The 18,321-nt window shown below is 34.4% G+C and overlaps 1 protein-coding gene across 5 annotated transcripts in view; it reads right to left on the bottom strand.

The window, feature by feature from the left end:
• AK7 (adenylate kinase 7) overlaps window positions 1-18,321 on the bottom strand; it is a 29,041-nt gene that overhangs the window by 205 nt on the left and 10,515 nt on the right. For all 5 annotated transcript variants that reach the window (XM_054828715.1, XM_054828716.1, XM_054828719.1 and 2 more), the window contains 9 exons: window positions 16,072-16,149; window positions 15,187-15,336; window positions 13,549-13,677; window positions 13,107-13,242; window positions 11,481-11,609; window positions 10,397-10,468; window positions 8,276-8,473; window positions 3,391-3,611; window positions 1,122-1,280 (listed from right to left, as the gene is read on the bottom strand). In XM_054828715.1, coding sequence (XP_054684690.1) covers window positions 1,122-1,280; window positions 3,391-3,611; window positions 8,276-8,473; window positions 10,397-10,468; window positions 11,481-11,609; window positions 13,107-13,242; window positions 13,549-13,677; window positions 15,187-15,336; window positions 16,072-16,149 — 1,272 coding nt within the window. The remainder of the gene's footprint in view (window positions 1-1,121; window positions 1,281-3,390; window positions 3,612-8,275; window positions 8,474-10,396; window positions 10,469-11,480; window positions 11,610-13,106; window positions 13,243-13,548; window positions 13,678-15,186; window positions 15,337-16,071; window positions 16,150-18,321) is intronic.

Here is an 18,321-nt window from a genome sequence, read left to right as displayed (position 1 = left end):
AAAATATAGCAGATAACATAACTTTAAACAAAATTGCAGAGAGTATTAAATGGCTTTAAAATGTCATTTCTGGCAGATATGTCAGAGAAACCTCTTCCCCACAAATAACATTCCAAATACCATCCACCTCATTCTCCCTCTTGGTATCAGTCACCCCATCTCTGCCATGGGCAAGAGAAGGAAGTGAACTATTTATGACAGTATTTGTCACTCCATGGAAAATCCTAGGGAATACCCTAGGGCCTGATTTCTGGACCCAGAAGAGGAAATAATACACATCTTTAAAAGTTATGCAGTTAGTAAGGACAACCTCAGGCTCCTACAGCTACAGGTAGCTGTCACTCATCAGTAAGCAAAACGGTTAAAACAATTAAACATTCCTTAGTGCCTAAGAGTGGCACGCAACACTGACGCTTTCCTTTTAAGCTTTTGCTTGGTTAATAAAATGTTTCTTTTCATTAAAGCACTGATAGCTTGTTAATAAGTTTCTTAGGATGTGCAGGAAGAACAGCAGTACAGCAATCACTTTACAGTATCTGAATTCTTGTCTGAATGCAACACTGAACCTACTTTCAACTGAAAGTTGAACTAGACAGCTTCTTGAGGTGCTTCGCAATTGGAATTATTCTATGTATGTCTCATAGGATTTACTAATTCATTTATCTGTGTATTGTGAAGGGAATTACTGAAGAGCTTTCATTCATCATTAAAGTGCTCTGTTGTGCCTAGAGGGGTGTAAACAGGATGTAAAGTGATGTCCCCTTTTCTGCAGGTCTCTGTGTCACAGCAGAATTGGCAGGGTACGTAAGACCTGCAGAGTGCACACACCAAAGAGAAACGGATTCTGGTAGTGATTCTTGTCCTGTTACTGTTTAACAAAGCTGGACCTTACTTGATACAGAGTATCAACTGATCCCATGTAGGCTAGTTGCTGGGTTTTTAGTTTTCACAATAATTACTGCTCACCAGAATTGCAGGTGCTATCTGTTAATTAATTGTTATCATGATAGTGGAGAAAAAAAATTTAAGACCCTATGGTAACAGAGATTCTTTGGGTCTGTGTGAATATTTTCATTAAGCTTTTTCAAACATATTTAAGAAAATAAATGTGATCACTTTACCAGAAAATCAACTGGATCATCTGGCCTGATCCTACAGCATTCATTTATCCCTTGCATAAGTGTTGGCATGACATTCTTCATTAAATAGTTTCGTAGTGGAATGGACTGGGCCTCCAATAACTCTTCTTCTTGTCTTTTCACTTCCTCCAGATGTTTATTCTACAAATAATGACCAAAATCATAGAGAGTAAGGTTTATAACATCCACCAAATAGCACTTGACTAAATAATGAGGAAAAAATAGTGTTAGAAGCTGTGGACAGAACTTTAAAACTCACAACTTGGCAGGAAAAACTATGAACTGCTTATTAAATTTAGAGTACATGGCACACTGAGGACAAAGAATTGAACATGATGAAAACTGAAATAATCTCCTTAGTAAAATTATTTTGTTTTTCTTTAACTCCTGAAAGGAGGTTTATTCTGAAGTCTTCCAGTGGTCCTGTTTCCATATTTGGCAAAATGGTTGGAATACACTTTGAGGGTTCTTTGAACTGAAGGGGAAGGAGAAAATTTTTACTCAGAAGAAAGCCCTGGCTCTCTAAGTAACCGTAAATTGTGTTGGGTTTGTTAGTTTGTTTTGGGTTTGGTTTCTTGGTTTTGGTTTGGTTTTATTTCATTTATATCAGTTTTCAAGGGGGATGAGAGCTAAATAAACTAAAACCACAGTGCATTACATCTGTTTACACCAGCTAAATTTATTCTTGAATTCAGGTTAAATCAAATACAATGATTACACTCAAAAAGTAGGAGGGGTGGGGAAATAAAACTGCTGCAAGTTTTTCTATCATCTTCCATTTAATAGCACTTAATAGCACGGATACTTGCAGTAGTTTTATCCAGAAGATTACTCAAAAGCATTTTTATTGTCCTCTCTTGTCTCATTTTATTCATCAGTAGCCTGAGTCATATCTAGAAACAGCAAGCAGATGATACTCTGAAGACTGCTTTTTTTATACTTAAAGCATAACACAAAAGAAATATTCAGATAAAACTAATATACCAATATCTGGAAAAGATATTTACCTTATTCACTCAATCCAGGAGTGCTATTGAATAAATCCTGTAAGTGGTCTTTGGTCACTACTCAAGAGACAACAGCTAATCTACAGTCTCAAGGGCAAATGAATAGTTGCTTAGACTTCCTGAGCATCTGCCTATTTGAAAGGATAAACTTAAGCACACGTTTTATTTAAACACTTAAGCTTTGAATAAAGCACAGTTTGCTCTCTTGAAAGTGAGATGATTTTGGATTGTATATAGCTAAAAATGTGTTAACTACCCTCACTAATCTTTTAGCCAATTTTACAGAGAGTACAAAATGCTATTTTATGTTGAATGAGGCTGTAAATAAGCATAGAGATAACAAAGAAAACTTATTTATGCCAACATCAGAGCAATGTAAATGCTTCTTTAAGAGTGAGTAATTTCAGAGTATTATTTCCCCATAGATGTGTATGGACATTCAAATGCAAGAAAAGGATTTCTCTGTGGAATGATCAGGGTTTTTTTAAATAGTTCTAGAGGAAGACAATAGAAGAACTGCCTTCTGGTGAAACAACCTGACTTTGGGCGTGAATGAGAACATTCTTGTTGTATGCATTTCAGGTTATTTACCTAAAATGTCCTTAGGTGTGACAAAGTAAATAAGGAAAAAGCGTCATGTCATGTGCAAATCCTGTGAGGTCAGGTAACCTAAATACCAAGTACTTATTAAAGTATTAGCAAACAAAAAGCATCCTTCAGACTGCATCAGGTAGTTCTCACTGAGCTGAGGACTCAGCTCTCAAAGGTGTTTCTCTTGCAGGCTCTTGCAGTGCAGACTGGAATATTGATCAGTGTTGAGTTAAAAATCTTGTTTGAAAGTCATGATAATTAAGACTTGGTTAGCTGCTTAAAAATAAAGTGAGCAAAATACAAAAGTCCTAGAAGTCTGGTTATGGAAAATCACCACTGGTTATAGTAGTTATATATAAATGGTAAAATAAAGGAGTTACAGCACAGCAACAGCAAGGGGAGTATCATAAAAGTATTTTAAAGACATGCTGATACTAACACGTAAAAAAATATACTGTCTGTAATTAAAAAGAGACTATATTCTTTAGGTTTGGGCCTCAAAATGCTCTGTGAATATAATCTAATCCAGATCTAAAGTATGATATAAGGAACTACAGAATTTATGTCACACTTTCCAAGTGCATAACAGATTGCTGGCAGCCATCTAAAACACATATATAATAATCATTACCCAAAAATATGTATTAACCTACCCACTCTTCCCAATTTGCCATCCTTTCATCCCTTTCCTCAGCTTCTCTACGCTCTTGTTCAGCTTTTTCTTGAGCTTCTTTGACAAGGCGTTCCTCAGCTGCTTTGCGTTCCAAATTCTCCTTTTCTTCATCTGTCAAACCATAATTCCGAGGTTCCCCAATTTCTTTGATGATCTCTTTTATAATAAATCTGTTCTCAGGATCTTCAAATTTGGCTACATCTTTTAAGCAGTACAAGAGAGGTCATTTCAAGGCTTTTGTCAATTATGATTAGAAAATAACTGCAAGACCTAAAATTATATGGTGTTCATATTGTTTGAATTTTCAAGTAATAACATGTTTTCAGTTGCTTATAGATATCAGGTTTTTTTGCTACACAGAATGAAGTTTTCTACATCTGATTTTCTTTACGATTTTCAGCTAAAATAGTTTGTCTTCTTAAGATGATGTAAGGGAGAAGTGTATTAAAATAATTTTTACAACTATTCTGTTTATCAGTTGCAGCTTGACTAAGTTTTGAAACTTGAAAATGAGGTCATTCTATTATCAGACATGTTCCTTTCACCAATCTTAGGTCAACTTATCCAAATGCATAAAACCATCAGCTTTTGACCCTCTCTCCCCCACAGGTTACACAATAGGTTGTTAGCATTTGGCAACAAACTCCAAAGTTTTCACTCATCCAGATTTACGAATACACAGACCTATCTCTAGTTGAACTCTTACTGTGTTATGTCTACAAAACAAATCTGTAGCTTCATGTAGGAGCGCAGAGACCTTCTCCTTCATTTTATTCCTTCTCACTTTTAATTGCTGGAGGCTACTTGTGTAAACTTGGGAAAAAAAGGATGGAAAAAAAGGACAGAAAAAGAAAAAAAAAGACAAAAAAAAGACAAAAGAAAAAAAGAAGGAAAAGAAAAAAACACAGAAAAATGGGGACAGCAGTCTCCAGAGCATTCTGTGCTCTGTATACATTCAGTGTGAGGAGGCATCTGGCAGAAAAGGTATAGAAATGTACATGGAAAAGAGGAAAAGTGAGCATTTCAGGTATGCAGAGTACAGAGATAAAGGGCGTGTTCAGTGGTAAGGGACTGGGGATGTAAAGACACAGAAATAGGTGTGGTGGTGCAACCCCCCCTTAAGCTGCTCGGTACTTGGTGCAATTTCCCTCCCCTTTCCTGGGCCACATGCCAGGGCAGCAGACCAGAGCATTAAGGCACCCCTGACGTGCCTGGCTCTTGCTTCGCTTGGCAATGGTACGTGGTACATCTGTGCCTGGGTCGTGATGCTCTTGCTTCCCCTATTGTTTGGGGACAATAATGACGATCAATCACCTCCTGACAGCCTGGTACACCTGTACCTGGGCCATGGCCCAAAAGGGGGCGATGCCAGAAAAGTTCTGAGTCTGCGCAACTGGTAGAAAGTACCAGAAGATTTCACCATCTTAGCTGGGCCAAAGTGGAAAAGTACAAAAGACAGAAGTCAATTATCTCGGATCCTATAAATAGCCTTTCTAAGCGAGACCCTTTGAGCTATCCTGGATCACAGCGGGCTGTGACCAGCATCTCCCCTGAGCTGGGACGCCTCTCAGGTACAAACTCCTTGAGGACCGTCTGCTGACAAAGCTGATGCAAGGCCAGGGCGAAAGTCAACCTCCTCAAGTCTCAGTGATCACCCGCTGAGGAATGCCGATGCACTGTGAGTACTCACTCTAAACTCATCATCATAGAATGGTTTGGGTTGGAAGGGACCTTAAAGATCATCTAGTTCCAACCCCCCTGCCATGGGCAGGGACACCCTCCACTAGACCAGGTTGTCCAAAGCCTCATCCAACCTGGCCTTAAACACTTCCAGGGATGGGGCATCCACAACCTCTCTGGGCACCTTCCAGTGCCTCACCACTCTAACAGTAAAGAATTTCTTTCTAACATCTAATCTAAATCGACCCTCCTTCAGCTTAAACCCATTACTCCTTGTCCTCTCACTACAACTTGAAGAGGGAAATTTTAACTGTAAACTAGCTTCCTTCATCCACGTCCCTACCTATCTGTGTTTTTAAATATACACATTTGCCTTCATGAGTGTAGATGTCATATCTGTGGGCCCAAATATTTCTGTCTGCATGTACCTGCATGTTTTATGTTTATATATGCATATATATACAAAAGTACCTATACACTTTGATTTAAGATACCTTATAAGTAAGCTACTGTGAATCTTGTCATCTTTGAATCTGTAATTAAGTCACTGTTTTGATTATAATTATTTTACTGAATTACTTGTAAATCTTTAAATTAGTCAATCATTGAGTGCTGTTAGAATTCAACCTTTAATTTAAGTCATACTATTAATAAATTTTGAATTGCTCCTAAATCATAACCATGTCAAATGTTTTCATCTGCGACAATGGGTAAGGAGAGCAAGCAGAGGAAGGGGAAAAAACAGAACAACTAGAATATAGAATTTAGATGAGAATCAAGTAGTCCCTACTCCACAGTCCTCTGCTTTATGAAGCTATTTTGAAACCCATTGGCAAAGCATGCTTACCATTTCTTTCCAATCACTGATTCAGACCAAAGATAGCTGTTCAATATTAACATCATTATTCCAAGAGTTTAAGTGTTTGTGATTTGGACCTGAAGTCCAAACTCTGCTAGTGAGGAGAAAACTAACATAATTCTACACGATAAAATTTCTTTTACAGTTGCTTCTTTCAAAAAATCAGGAATTACAGTCCTAAAGTATTCCAAATTAAAAGAATAATACATTTTCTGTGTCAAGCAGTCTGTTGTTTCTACAATTTTAGCTGTATCTGGATATACAAATTACAGTGCAAACCACGTTTCCAGTCATTTAAGTATTGCTAAGGACTCTCTCAGCATTGAATCGGAAGTCTCAAAGCCTGCATTTTTTCTTAGATGGCCAAGAAAGATTACAATGCAAATATTACAGCAGTCAAAATTAACTGCATTTATCCTCAAAAATAAATACCTTTTAAATAAAAAATGAAGTTAGCAGTGACTGATCACCAGAAAAGGCATTCATAAATTAAAATTGTCAAAGGAAATTGCTGTTATAACTTTAATATGCCTTTTTGTAGATGATCTAACACGCCTGTGTCACCATCGACAATTTGCAGATGACAAAAATGAGACACAAGATAACTGACTTGCAGACTTCATGCAGTGAGTCACTGTAGCAGAGTTTCCAGAATCTTGAAGCCCACTCCTTCTTACTAATCATATTTCAACTCAGAAGAAATAATATTCATAAAAGCAATTCATAAAGCCATATGTTATGATTTTCTAAAATTAAGGTGGAAGAAAGATTTGATTAATTTGAGTCAATATTTAAAAAATCAAGCACAATTTTTTAACCATTCCCCACTAAATTCCTTCAGAATATGACTGAGAAAGCAGCTGGCGCTCTGCTTAAATCTGATGCTACTAAATTCTACAGATTTGATAAACCCACTGGAACATCAGCTAGAATGGAGGGTTATTTGCAGAGCTGAAGGTTCCTCACTGAAGTTGTCTTTGTAATCTGTCCTTACCATTTTACAACAGAAAGCTATATGCTTTCATACTTCGGTGGGTAACAATCAGTGAACTGAATATAGGTAAAGAGGCAGTTCCTGTGATAAACAGGACCTAAAGACAAGGCTCCTTTGAAGATGAGAATCAACACTACGAACTGAATATGAAAATCATCTGGAAGTCACTGACCATCACAGTTGTGATACCTCAATAATTAAAATTAGTAGGCCAGTGAGTATCCTTATTTGGAATGGAATAGAGTTTAAGAGTATCTTTGGGCATAATTCTTAGCGGAAAACACTACAATATTCTATCATAGAGTATACACTTTATAGTCCCCACCAAACTAAAACATCGTCTTGGAGAGTCTTACTACTTGCATATCTAGAAGTGTGTAAGATATGATGAATTGATGTCATCAGACCTTAATATTTACCATTTATACATTTACTTTCTGTAGCGGAATTACATCAATTCTAAAATGATTGTACTAACATACTATTTTTTCACCCTGCTACACTTCCTAACACCACATGTATGGTATTATTCTCAAGATAATCTCCATGACTGACATTAAATAAATAAATAAATAAAAAATTAGGAAATCAATTATGACTGAGGCTGTTCAACAATTAACTTTGCATAACTCATCTCAGATGGACATTCCAAATATCATCAGTTTGATTTTTTAGTTCCAAGGTTTTTCCCTTGTTCTTTCTTTTCTCCATCCCCTGCTAAAAACCTCCCATTTTTCTTAAGAATGCTGTCACCTTGATCTCACTGTTTTTAATAATCAGATTATAGCAATCTTGTCAAGATTTCCTGGTGATCACAGTTTTCTAGATAGTGTGTAGGGAAGACAAATTTTCCCACATACAGGTATAGTGCAAAACAGATTCAGCCCTAGCCTTCCACCTTTAATTTCTAAAAATTTTCTTCATGGTCCATCATTTACAGACTATCCATATATTGTCACAGCTTTTGAGGATAAGTCTAAAGAAAAAAATATAAGCAACTGTAATATTGAAAGTCTGTGAAAATACAGTTACACCAATCTGGAAGGACGTCAGTGCAGAGGTCTGTAACTAAAGTCAGAAAATTATTTTGATCATTTAGCCTACAAAAATGAACAATTAAACCCCCTATTTTTTAAAACAGGTTAACTGTACGAGAATAATTCAGAATCCTGATAAGTATACAGATATTTGTTTGTTGTATATGTATTCTGCAACATTAATTAAAAATATTATTTATATATGTAGACTTACTAGATGATCTTTGCAAGTCTTAAATTTGTAACAACAAATTATTTTATTCATATTTTATCTACTAATTTTATTATTTCATACCAATAAACTGAGGATGTATTTCAAGTTCATGAAAGTAGTTGAGAACAGTCTTATCGTCTGTGTTTAACTCTCTGAAGACATTCAGAGACTGCAGGAACCGGTCCTGGGTATAATGACTTCCAGCAACAATTCTCTCTGGCAGATTTATTATTCTGTTTATAAGGAATTCATCAGATGCGGTCAAAGAAATAACAAATTCTGTGAAGAACAACACATTATCAGCACCCATATATATTATTGTTTTTCCTCTTTCTTACCTATTTTGTGTTAATAATATATTTTAAACCACAACTGAACATAAACAGATCTGAACTGTATATATCTTTATAGAGAATTTAATTATCAAATGCTTATAGTCAACTTCTCCAGTTAGAGAAATCCAACAATATTGAGACATGTCTGTAAAGAAGCTACGTATTCCAATTTCACCAAATTCTTTCTTAGCATTATCAACAAGCCTATTCTTTCAATAAGCAGAATAAAAATCTTAAGAACAGCAATGCAGTGTAGCTCAAATTTTCTAAGAAAGTTATCATACAACCAATACATGTAATAAGTATAGGAGGAAAAAAATTTCTTATGAATGGTGCAGCCAAAGCAGCAGGTAATATTGGAAAATTTAACTCACTTGTTTGTCAAGTCATCAAAAGTCATCACCCTGTATTTTAACTTTAATCTCAAAAATAAAGGTGTATCTGATAAAGTAAATTAAAAAAGATAAAATCAAATAGTACATTAAAGATACTATGCCACCACATGCCATAAAATTTAGTTTCAATGTTATTTTAGTACTACTGGTAGACAAAACCACCAGAAATCTTTCAAGGATCCATAGAAAAACCTGTCTCCTTTCTTCACTTCAGAAGTCTCATATTTGTAGCTTCATTAGGCTGAATCTTGTAGTATTTTATTAAATCAATAATCAATTTATATTTATTAAATATGGCTTAATGTCATTTATCACATTATATTCTGGTATTTCTATTAATATAATTATTCAATACTACTGAAATCTGTTAATTTAACAAAGCCAGGAGGTAATTTTTCTGACATCAGAGAGAACTTTGCAGAATCAAGCACAGACACAGCCCCCTCTCCGCCCCCCAACTGTCTCCAGAAAAACTTCCCAAAAAACCAAAAACAAACTCAAGAAAACTTTCCTAAACCAACAAGAATCCTTTCTGGACCATTCTGTTTTTAAAAACAAATTTTCTCCAAGGTTGAGAAGGTATCTTCTTAAAACAGATCCCATGCCTGAAGTCCTTGTTATGGGAGAGAAAGTGGTACTTCTCCCACCCATCATAATAACTCATTCACATTTCCTCTTTTGAAATAGTGGCTAAAAGTGGCTTTGTTTATGAATAACAGAAATTATTTACTTCAGAAATCAGCAATTCATAAGTGGTTGAAGACTTGGTAGAAGCCTGCTCTTTAAATCAAGCCTTTGTCCCCTTCATGTAAGTGCAAGAACTAAGCAATTTTTCAGAAAGTTCTGAATTTTCTTCATTTCTGCTGAAGCCAGTAAGTTATCATTTACTGAAACACTATGCATTTGAGATATTTAACCTTTATACTACCTAACCATACACATCTTGTAATGCAAAATATGCCAAATGTATTGTTTGAATGTAATCATATCTTCCAAAGAAATCAAGAATATTGAAAACACCAGGATGAAGCCATTTCTGCATGGATGAAAACCACTCTATTTTAATCCCAACTTAACTGATGTATTAAAATTAATTTGGTAACATTTTTCAAGACATCACACTAAAGATAAACTTGCATTTTTTTAATATGTCAAGTTCAGGAGCTCATGTTTATTCTATTAATAGTTGCTATAATCACAACAAAGGCAGCCACCACTATTGTTATCAGCCAACAGTTGATAGCATTTTCACAAAAAGAAAAATGAAGAAAACACCCAGAAACTGAACCAAAACCTTCCTTTTGATTAATTGTTCACTTTCGAATAAGAGGGCAGCAGCATCACATGGATTAGATATTTATTTTATGTTAAATTAAATATGAACAGATGGAGTGATATTTTAGACTTCTCGTTGGTGGCAGCAGTATTTGAAAGCTCCTCTGTTTATTTAAAAAGAAATCTATCAAACTTACCAGGTATGATTAATTTATCACATTTAGGTATTTTGCCTTTAATTTCTTCTTCATCATCATCTTCATTTTCCACTAAAACAAAAGTAAGAATTGTTTTGAACATTTTCATTTGAAGCAACAATATCATTATATTTGCTAAAAATGTGCCAAGTATAAAACCAGGTTTGTCTATATTCAAATCATACTAATTGTTGGAAATTAATCTAACCTAACACCAGTTTAGAAAATTCAGTAAGTAATTCATGCTGCCAGCCACCACAGAATTCTGCCTTGGGACACTAATAGTTGTTTGTCTATACAGCAGAAGTATGCACATGCGTACACAATCTTAAAATGTGTCCATACTGCTATCCTGACCCTGGCCTCTCCTCCTGCCAAATACATTATTCTGCCAAAAACAGAGACAGGGCTCAGGACAGCAAACAGAAATGTTTTACAGTAGTATGATTAAAATGGTTTCTGCCACAAAGTGTCTGCTGTTCTGAATAGCCAGTAAAACTGCCTGAAGAGCATCAGCTGAGCATGGTAATTCACAGCCCAGCGTATTAAGCCGAACAAGACTGGGTTTTGTTTACCTTTAAACCTCATGATGCAATTTACGTGTGGAGATGATTCTTGGTCTTAATGCATGCGTGGTGCTTGCTCACAATTTGAAATGTCTCAGAGCTCCTCTGAAGTCCTACAGTAGCTGATCTAATATACCCACTCTAATCTGGCTCACAAGACATGCATTGGTGCACTGGCTGGATCCTCCCATTAAGCAGCCTTAAATATTATGAAGAAATTCTGCCTTAGAGCTTGCTTGAGTAGAGTGGACCAACACAGCACCAGAAAACATCCTCCATATTTGTGTATTTACTTATTACTTTGCCAGCAAAGATAGTCTGAAAACTATCTTATGCTTAAATTAAATAAGGTGCATTACAATCCTTCTTACATTTTAAGCAACATGTGAAAACAACTTTGTTTTGCCCCCTGCACTGCAGTCAGTACAGTATTGATGCATTTCAACTAATATGGCACTGAGAACAATAATGATAATGAAAATATTAGAAGCAATAAAAGCAAAAGCAGCAGTACTTACAATTAAAAAGATCTTTTGCCTGGTCATAGGTCTCTGGGAATCCATCTAAAACATATCCCTGATTCTTACAAGGCATAGATTTGAGCTTATCCTTCACAAATTTCACAACATACTGATCATCCAGGCGACCTAAGACACAAAGAAGGTTAATAGGTACCTAGTTTATGCAAAAGAGATAATCTGAAATTATTTTACTAACATTTTAATTCATTTATCAGAGGAACTTCTATTCAGACCCTAAAAAAATGTATGTATTTTGAGTTACTATTTGTAGATTACATGTTGTCAGAAATCTACGGAATATAAATGTGTAGCTATAAAATAAAATTACATTTGTGTTTATAAAGATATAATTATTGGAACATTAAGGATACTAAAGACAAAATTAGGCTTTTTTTAGAATAATGCAATCAGATTTTAATAGAAGCAGTGAAGAAATATTTCTAGAAAAAAGTGACAAAGCAATCATTTTCTATTTACAATTAACAGTAAAACTTAGATAGCCTCACAAAACAAACATGAGATAGGTTTTACAAGTTTCATTTTCAGATGAATAGATTGAGATATGAAGTGGTTTATTAACTTGGCCTACAATGTTGAGCAAATGTGTGGGAGTAAGAAGTTTGGTTTGACCTGATTTTTTTGTCCTTTTGCAACCATTGGCTCCAGTTTCCTACTTTATTTTGCTTCAGCTTTTAAAAGTCTTAAATATTTATAAACCATTGTAATCATAATAGTATGTTACTATTTTAAAAAGCATTATTATTTTAGACAACAAAGCAAGGCATGCAGAAGAAATACTGCCATGGATCTCATTACTGAAGCTTTTGGCTGCATTAGAAGTTCATTGCTTTGCAGATACACAAGATCAAAATCAGGTAATCCTTTAGTCATAGAATGCATCTTTAAGGGGGAGTCACTTTATACCACAAGCAAAATGTTAAACGCTAAGTCAAAACCCACATGACTTTATTCATATATAGATGATAATTAGTACTTTTCAGTAATGGCAACTTTTATGGACATTTTTCAATCTGCAGACTTTAAAATTCTTTACAGGCTTCAGTAAATACTATTTACTTTTTAGAGATGGACAAAATGAGGTATAAGGTACTTAAAAATCCCCACAATGTCATATGACAGTGCACTAATTCTTTTTTTTTTACTAGAATACTTTTCTTCCTTGCAAATTTTATAAAGATATACTTCACTAACCTTTTACTTTATAATATAAAATTATACTTGCTGTTCTGAGAAGAAAACATGATGTTATTAAAAAAATCTGCCCAAGAATCTAATGCTTCTGAATATACCGTTGTTACTTATATATCAACTTACAGGGTAAAAACAATTATATAAAAATGTATAAAAAAGTAGAAAGATGGAACTTCTACAATTGAAAAAGCACCACGGTATTTAAAAAATATATCACTTTTATTATACAAGGTATATAATGTAAAACACTGTATTTGATTTTTAAATAAAGTACATAAAAATGGACAGGGCATGATTCTTACTTTTAGTCAGACGTAAAAGTTCTAAAGCACAAATTTATTTCCTAATTTTCAATTTGCATAGGATTGCACTAGTTACCTAAATGCCATCTTAGTACTTTGTATTTCCTACCTGCACTCTGCTCCAGGCTTTCTTTTATTGCAGATAATAACTCATGTGCTGCTTCTACATTTTTACTCTCCTCCTCCTCTTCTCCCTCTTCTCCCACGCTGTCAGAGTCCAGTTCTTTAGGAGCCACAACTTTCTCCTGAAAACAAGATCAGAAATATGAATAGGCTCAGAAATTCTGTAGCCAAATATCTTTTATACACAGATGTAATAAAAGGAAAAAAAAAACATTTAAAAATTCATTTCTTGTATGTTCCTGGACAGGGAGACACTGAACAACCTTCGTTCTCTAAAAATAGTTGAGTGCATCCCCCAGAAGTCACCAGTATGTAAAAAGATATTTCCATTCTAAAATAAAGGAATTATAACTATTCTTTAAATTATTCTATACATTTTAAAATCACAGAAATTAAAATAATAGCAATATTAGAAAACAGCAACACACCAGATTTGCTATTGTTTCAGAAATCACATCATTTGTCTTAATGTGATGTAGCTTGTAGTGTTTGCAGACCTCTTCAGCAACAGTAGATTTGCCAACCCCAGGAGGACCATGAATGAAAACTTTGAGAGGCTGGAAAAGAAATATAAAGATATAACATCATCTAAAAAATATGGATGGTTTTTATGTAAAAGGAACAAACTTTTTGCTATAGCTAGTAGAAAATAACTATTATTATAATTGAAAATTAAAACATATTTTAGTTTTATTCGCATCAAGTATATATTTTCTCACTGAATACCTTCTATGTCATCCACAGACTTTGAGTAACACAGTTACTTAATTTAAATGTACGTCTTCACCATTGGAGAAAAATCACCCTCCTATTTAGTAGACTCACAGACCAACTTATAGTGGCACTATTAGTGTTTGAATGATCAAAAGAGATGAAACACAACCCCGTAAGACAGGATGCAGAGACTTTTGGAATAAGGAGACAGATATTCTACTATACATGTGCAATAGCTCTATTTCCCAACTGAGGTAGAGGTGCTGTCATCACAATGGTTATTTTGACCTCAAAAATTTCAGATCCATCACAATTTTAAGATATTAGTGATTTCTCATTTCAGCCTACCTAGCCTGTGAATGACTACGTGTAATTAAGATTCCAGTACACACTTATTAAATATTATGCAACAAAATCAAAATCATACATCATTAACTGTCTATCTTCATTCAGTAAATCTGACTGCACACTCTGAAAATGTAATAGAATAGTGACAGGGACAGAGGTCTAGCTAGCCTTCCCTCTCCTTGCCATTTGATATGTCTATATGTTGTACTGAATTTCTTTACATGCATACATATTCAGATGCAGTAGTTTAACCTGAAAACAGATCTGATAATCCTTTCAGAGGTATGCAAGGACTTTTAACAAACAACCTCGAACAACAGTAGCTGTATTTTGTTTCACACCACCTGAAATCTTGCTCAAAGTTTGAACAAGATTTAGACATGCTGAACAGCTTTCTCGTACCAGTCAATACTTGAATGTATGCAAACATTTTCCTGTGCCTTTCAATAATCTTTCCCATACATTTGAATACAAAAGTTCTAAATATTAAGCTAACGTAGGAAACAGCAAACTTGCTCAGTACATTACACAATAGAGCAGGGTAAAATGAAAGCTACATTGCAATTGAATATCCTGGCTCACTAAATATAATGAAGGACACAAAATACTTGCCTAACTATTGACTATCATAAAACAGCTTAAATAAAAGATACACTTATTGTGTTCTTAAAGCAAAAATATACCAGGAATGCCATATATTGCGTACAGAAACTAGTTTCAGAACAGTAGCTTCTCCATCAGGAAGCTTATTTGTGTTTGCAGAGTTTCAGTTTTAGGCATAAAAGAAATAAAACTTAATGACTTAATGATTATTGTTTTAATTAATATTCCCTCTTTTTTACATTCTTGAATTTAATTTTCAAGTTTTATGTTCGCTTATTTTGCATCTATATCAGTCTTCCATGTATTTTTACTTAAAGAAATGAAAGCTTGCATTTATATGACCATTTCTATTGGGGAAAAAAGAAAGGAGCACTTTAAAATAGTGTACACCAAACCATTACCAGTAATCCTCGACTTTGCTTGTATTCCTTGATGATTTGTTCAATGTTCTCCACTAGTCCTGCCTGAGCAACCCACTTAATATTGAAAGTCTCTTTCAGAAACATGGATTCCATTCGCAGGTTCACAAGCAACATATCCAAATGCATTTGCTGAGGGAACAAAGCTACATTTATCTACAGACTTAAGCTATGCATGTTAAAAGAACACTTTCAGTTTAAACTAAAGACTAGAATGGAGGGGTGAGAACAGAAAGTATTAAAGCACAGGGAAAGAAGGTTTGCATACACAGCAAAACAGACATTTTAAGCTTTTTAAAAATATAAACATTTTCAATGTATATTTGTATTTGAGTATTCTCATGAACTATTAGAACATGAACAATTATTCTGTACAATACAAATTTTCATATAATTGCAGGGAATGACCTCTATCATAAATTGATCAAGTACCATCTTAAAACTACCAGGGTTGTAATTTGTTTATTTCTCCTATGAACATTTTCTTCCAGATGAATAGATGAATACAGCATAATTTATGTATGCTGCATTCATCAGCCTTAGCAGCACATCATTGTTAGCTTTTTTGTTATTTTTATAATTTTGTGTAGGTTTTGTTAGAGCATTCCAGCATGCTCAATGCAACAGTGACATCAGCGTTTCACTGCTTTTCTAAATCAGGCTGTAACTCCTCAAAATAGTCTTTTCTATGATGGTTAAATTTTAGTTTCTTTATTTTCTAAATTTAAACTCACTGTATATATTTTTAGGCATGTTTTAGGATTAATTTTTTTCTGGTGAAATAAAAAAAGAAATCATATATTTCATTACATTATACTTTTAAGTTTACATCCTTTACTTAAGTAACAAAAGGAAAAAAGGACTAACTGTTAACTCCTTGCTCAGGAATGCATTTTCTTTTGGAACCTTCTCAATTTTTCCTGGTCCAACATTTTTACTGATACACTATCAAGAAAAAAATGAATACACTTATCAAATAAGATTCTTAGAAAAAAAATGAACAGGATTTCTGTGGATAAAATATGTGCTTTAAATTTTATGTTACACTTTACCTGAAAAATCAGTATAGTGATTTGAAATAGATCAAAGAATGTTGTATTAACTTTAATGTCAGTATTGAACCCCTTTGTTTTGCTATATAATTCCTCTAGTACTTGCAATAAACAAACAAACAAAAAACCCGCAAATCCCCACCACCACTAAAAAAACCAAAACCACAGAAAAGTGTTCCGAAGCTCTTAAATCTATGTACAACTTCCTACTGCTTAAGATCTGTTTGCAGATCACTTTCATTTCAGGTTCTTGAAGTATTTAATTCTGTTAATAATCAGGAAGGGTTTTCAGATCAATGCCACCAATAACTCTCCATATCACATTTTCATTTCATCATTAGACAGAAACTGTTATTTACTCCTACAGCCCTTTAAAATAGATTTAAAACCCCACTAGATTCCATGAAATCGTAAAAATTTATATAGAGTGTCAGATCAAATCTACATATATTCCAGCATTCTGTCTCCAACTATGTCAATTAGTGGATACCTAAATGGAAAGTAAGAACGGTAAAAGCATATTTGATACTCCTTCCAGATACTCTTCTAATGTTCAAGTATTTTCTGCTCAGAGACTTCCTAAACTAGAAATAGCTGCTGTATATTTAAGCAACTCTCAAGGTATTTCTCTCCCATGTACCTTTTCACTCTTCTCCTGGGCTGGTACAGCTCCCTGCCAAGATTGCTCTCCGCAATGTGCTCTGCAACACTCTCTCCACTGGCAACTTCCTCTCTCTACAAGAACTGTCCACTTATTCCTGCCCTGTATTTCCCATTTCTAAACAATCACATACCCATGAAAGGACCCAACCACTTTTCTTAGGGTGCCTAGCTGCTTCTCAACAGCTTTTAGTGAAGTACTTCTCTGAAAGCCTTTGGGAAATCCAAGTAGACTGCATCAGCTTGTTCACCCTTATCCACAATTGTTTGTCACATTAAAGAACTTCAGGGGGTTTCCAAAGTATTTGACACTTTTTGGGAAAGTATTTCTTGGCAAAGTATTTTACAAAAGTCACATTGACTCTTTCCAAATAGATCATATGTATGTGGGTATCCTTTAATGCATTCAATTTATTATAGTTTCTAATAACATACTTGCTTATTAGCCAATGTTATTAGGCATATTGGCCTATAATTCACCCCAAAATTTCATTGGTATCATATTTACCATCCTCCAGTCTTCGAATGCAACAACAGTGCTAAACAGCAAGTTATATGTGTGAATGAGCAATTCAGAGTTATTTCATCCTTGAGCTATTTCAGACCTCTTCAGTGAATACCATAAGACATGCTAATTTTCATTTTCTCTTTCCTAAACTTTTCTTAATAAGTACCATGCAATGGCCTTATATGGCTAATAATGTAGGTTTCAACAGCCTCTACCCTTTTCCTCTAAGGATTTAATATTTTTAATGCCTTTTGTGTTCATTTTTATATAATGCATGGTTGACCACAGCTGCAAAAGTTATTTTGACCTTTGCCTCTTCAATAGGAATGTTGACTAATTGCGTTATGGTCACTTATACAGAACGCCTCTTCAATTATTAACTTTTCAGTGAGACCTTGTATATTTACCTGAACCTAAACAAAAGTTGCATCTTCTTGTGAGCTCACTAACACACTGTTCCATGAAACACTCTGACACAAACAAAAAAATTGGGCTGCTATGTTTGGTCCTTACATAACATTTGCTTAATCTACATAAGCAAGTCTCCTTTTATGTTGTATTGACTCTCACTATTAGTTCAGCAGTGTCATCCAGACTATTTCTAGACTTAATTTCAAAATACTTGGAAAACCAAGATATCTTCCTACAAAACGAAGGGGAAAACATCTTAAAGACTTTGAGTATCTAATTACAGTACTGTGAATCCCATAACAATTAATCAGAACTTTCTTAGGTAAACTTTCTACTTAAGTTAATGATAATACTGCAAAGGTTAGTTCTGCAAAATCATGTCCAAGTCATGTATTTTGTTCAAAGGACAGAAGTCTTGGAGGATTTCAAAATAATTTTCTATGTCATTTACTACACAGGAAGACCTAGGAACTTCTACTTCAATAG

The sequence above is a fragment of the Grus americana genome, chromosome 5, assembly GCF_028858705.1.
Source record: "Grus americana isolate bGruAme1 chromosome 5, bGruAme1.mat, whole genome shotgun sequence".
Lineage (NCBI taxonomy): Eukaryota > Metazoa > Chordata > Aves > Gruiformes > Gruidae > Grus > Grus americana.
Note: the sequence above shows the minus strand (reverse complement) of the source record. Positions and strands in the feature narration are given on the sequence as shown.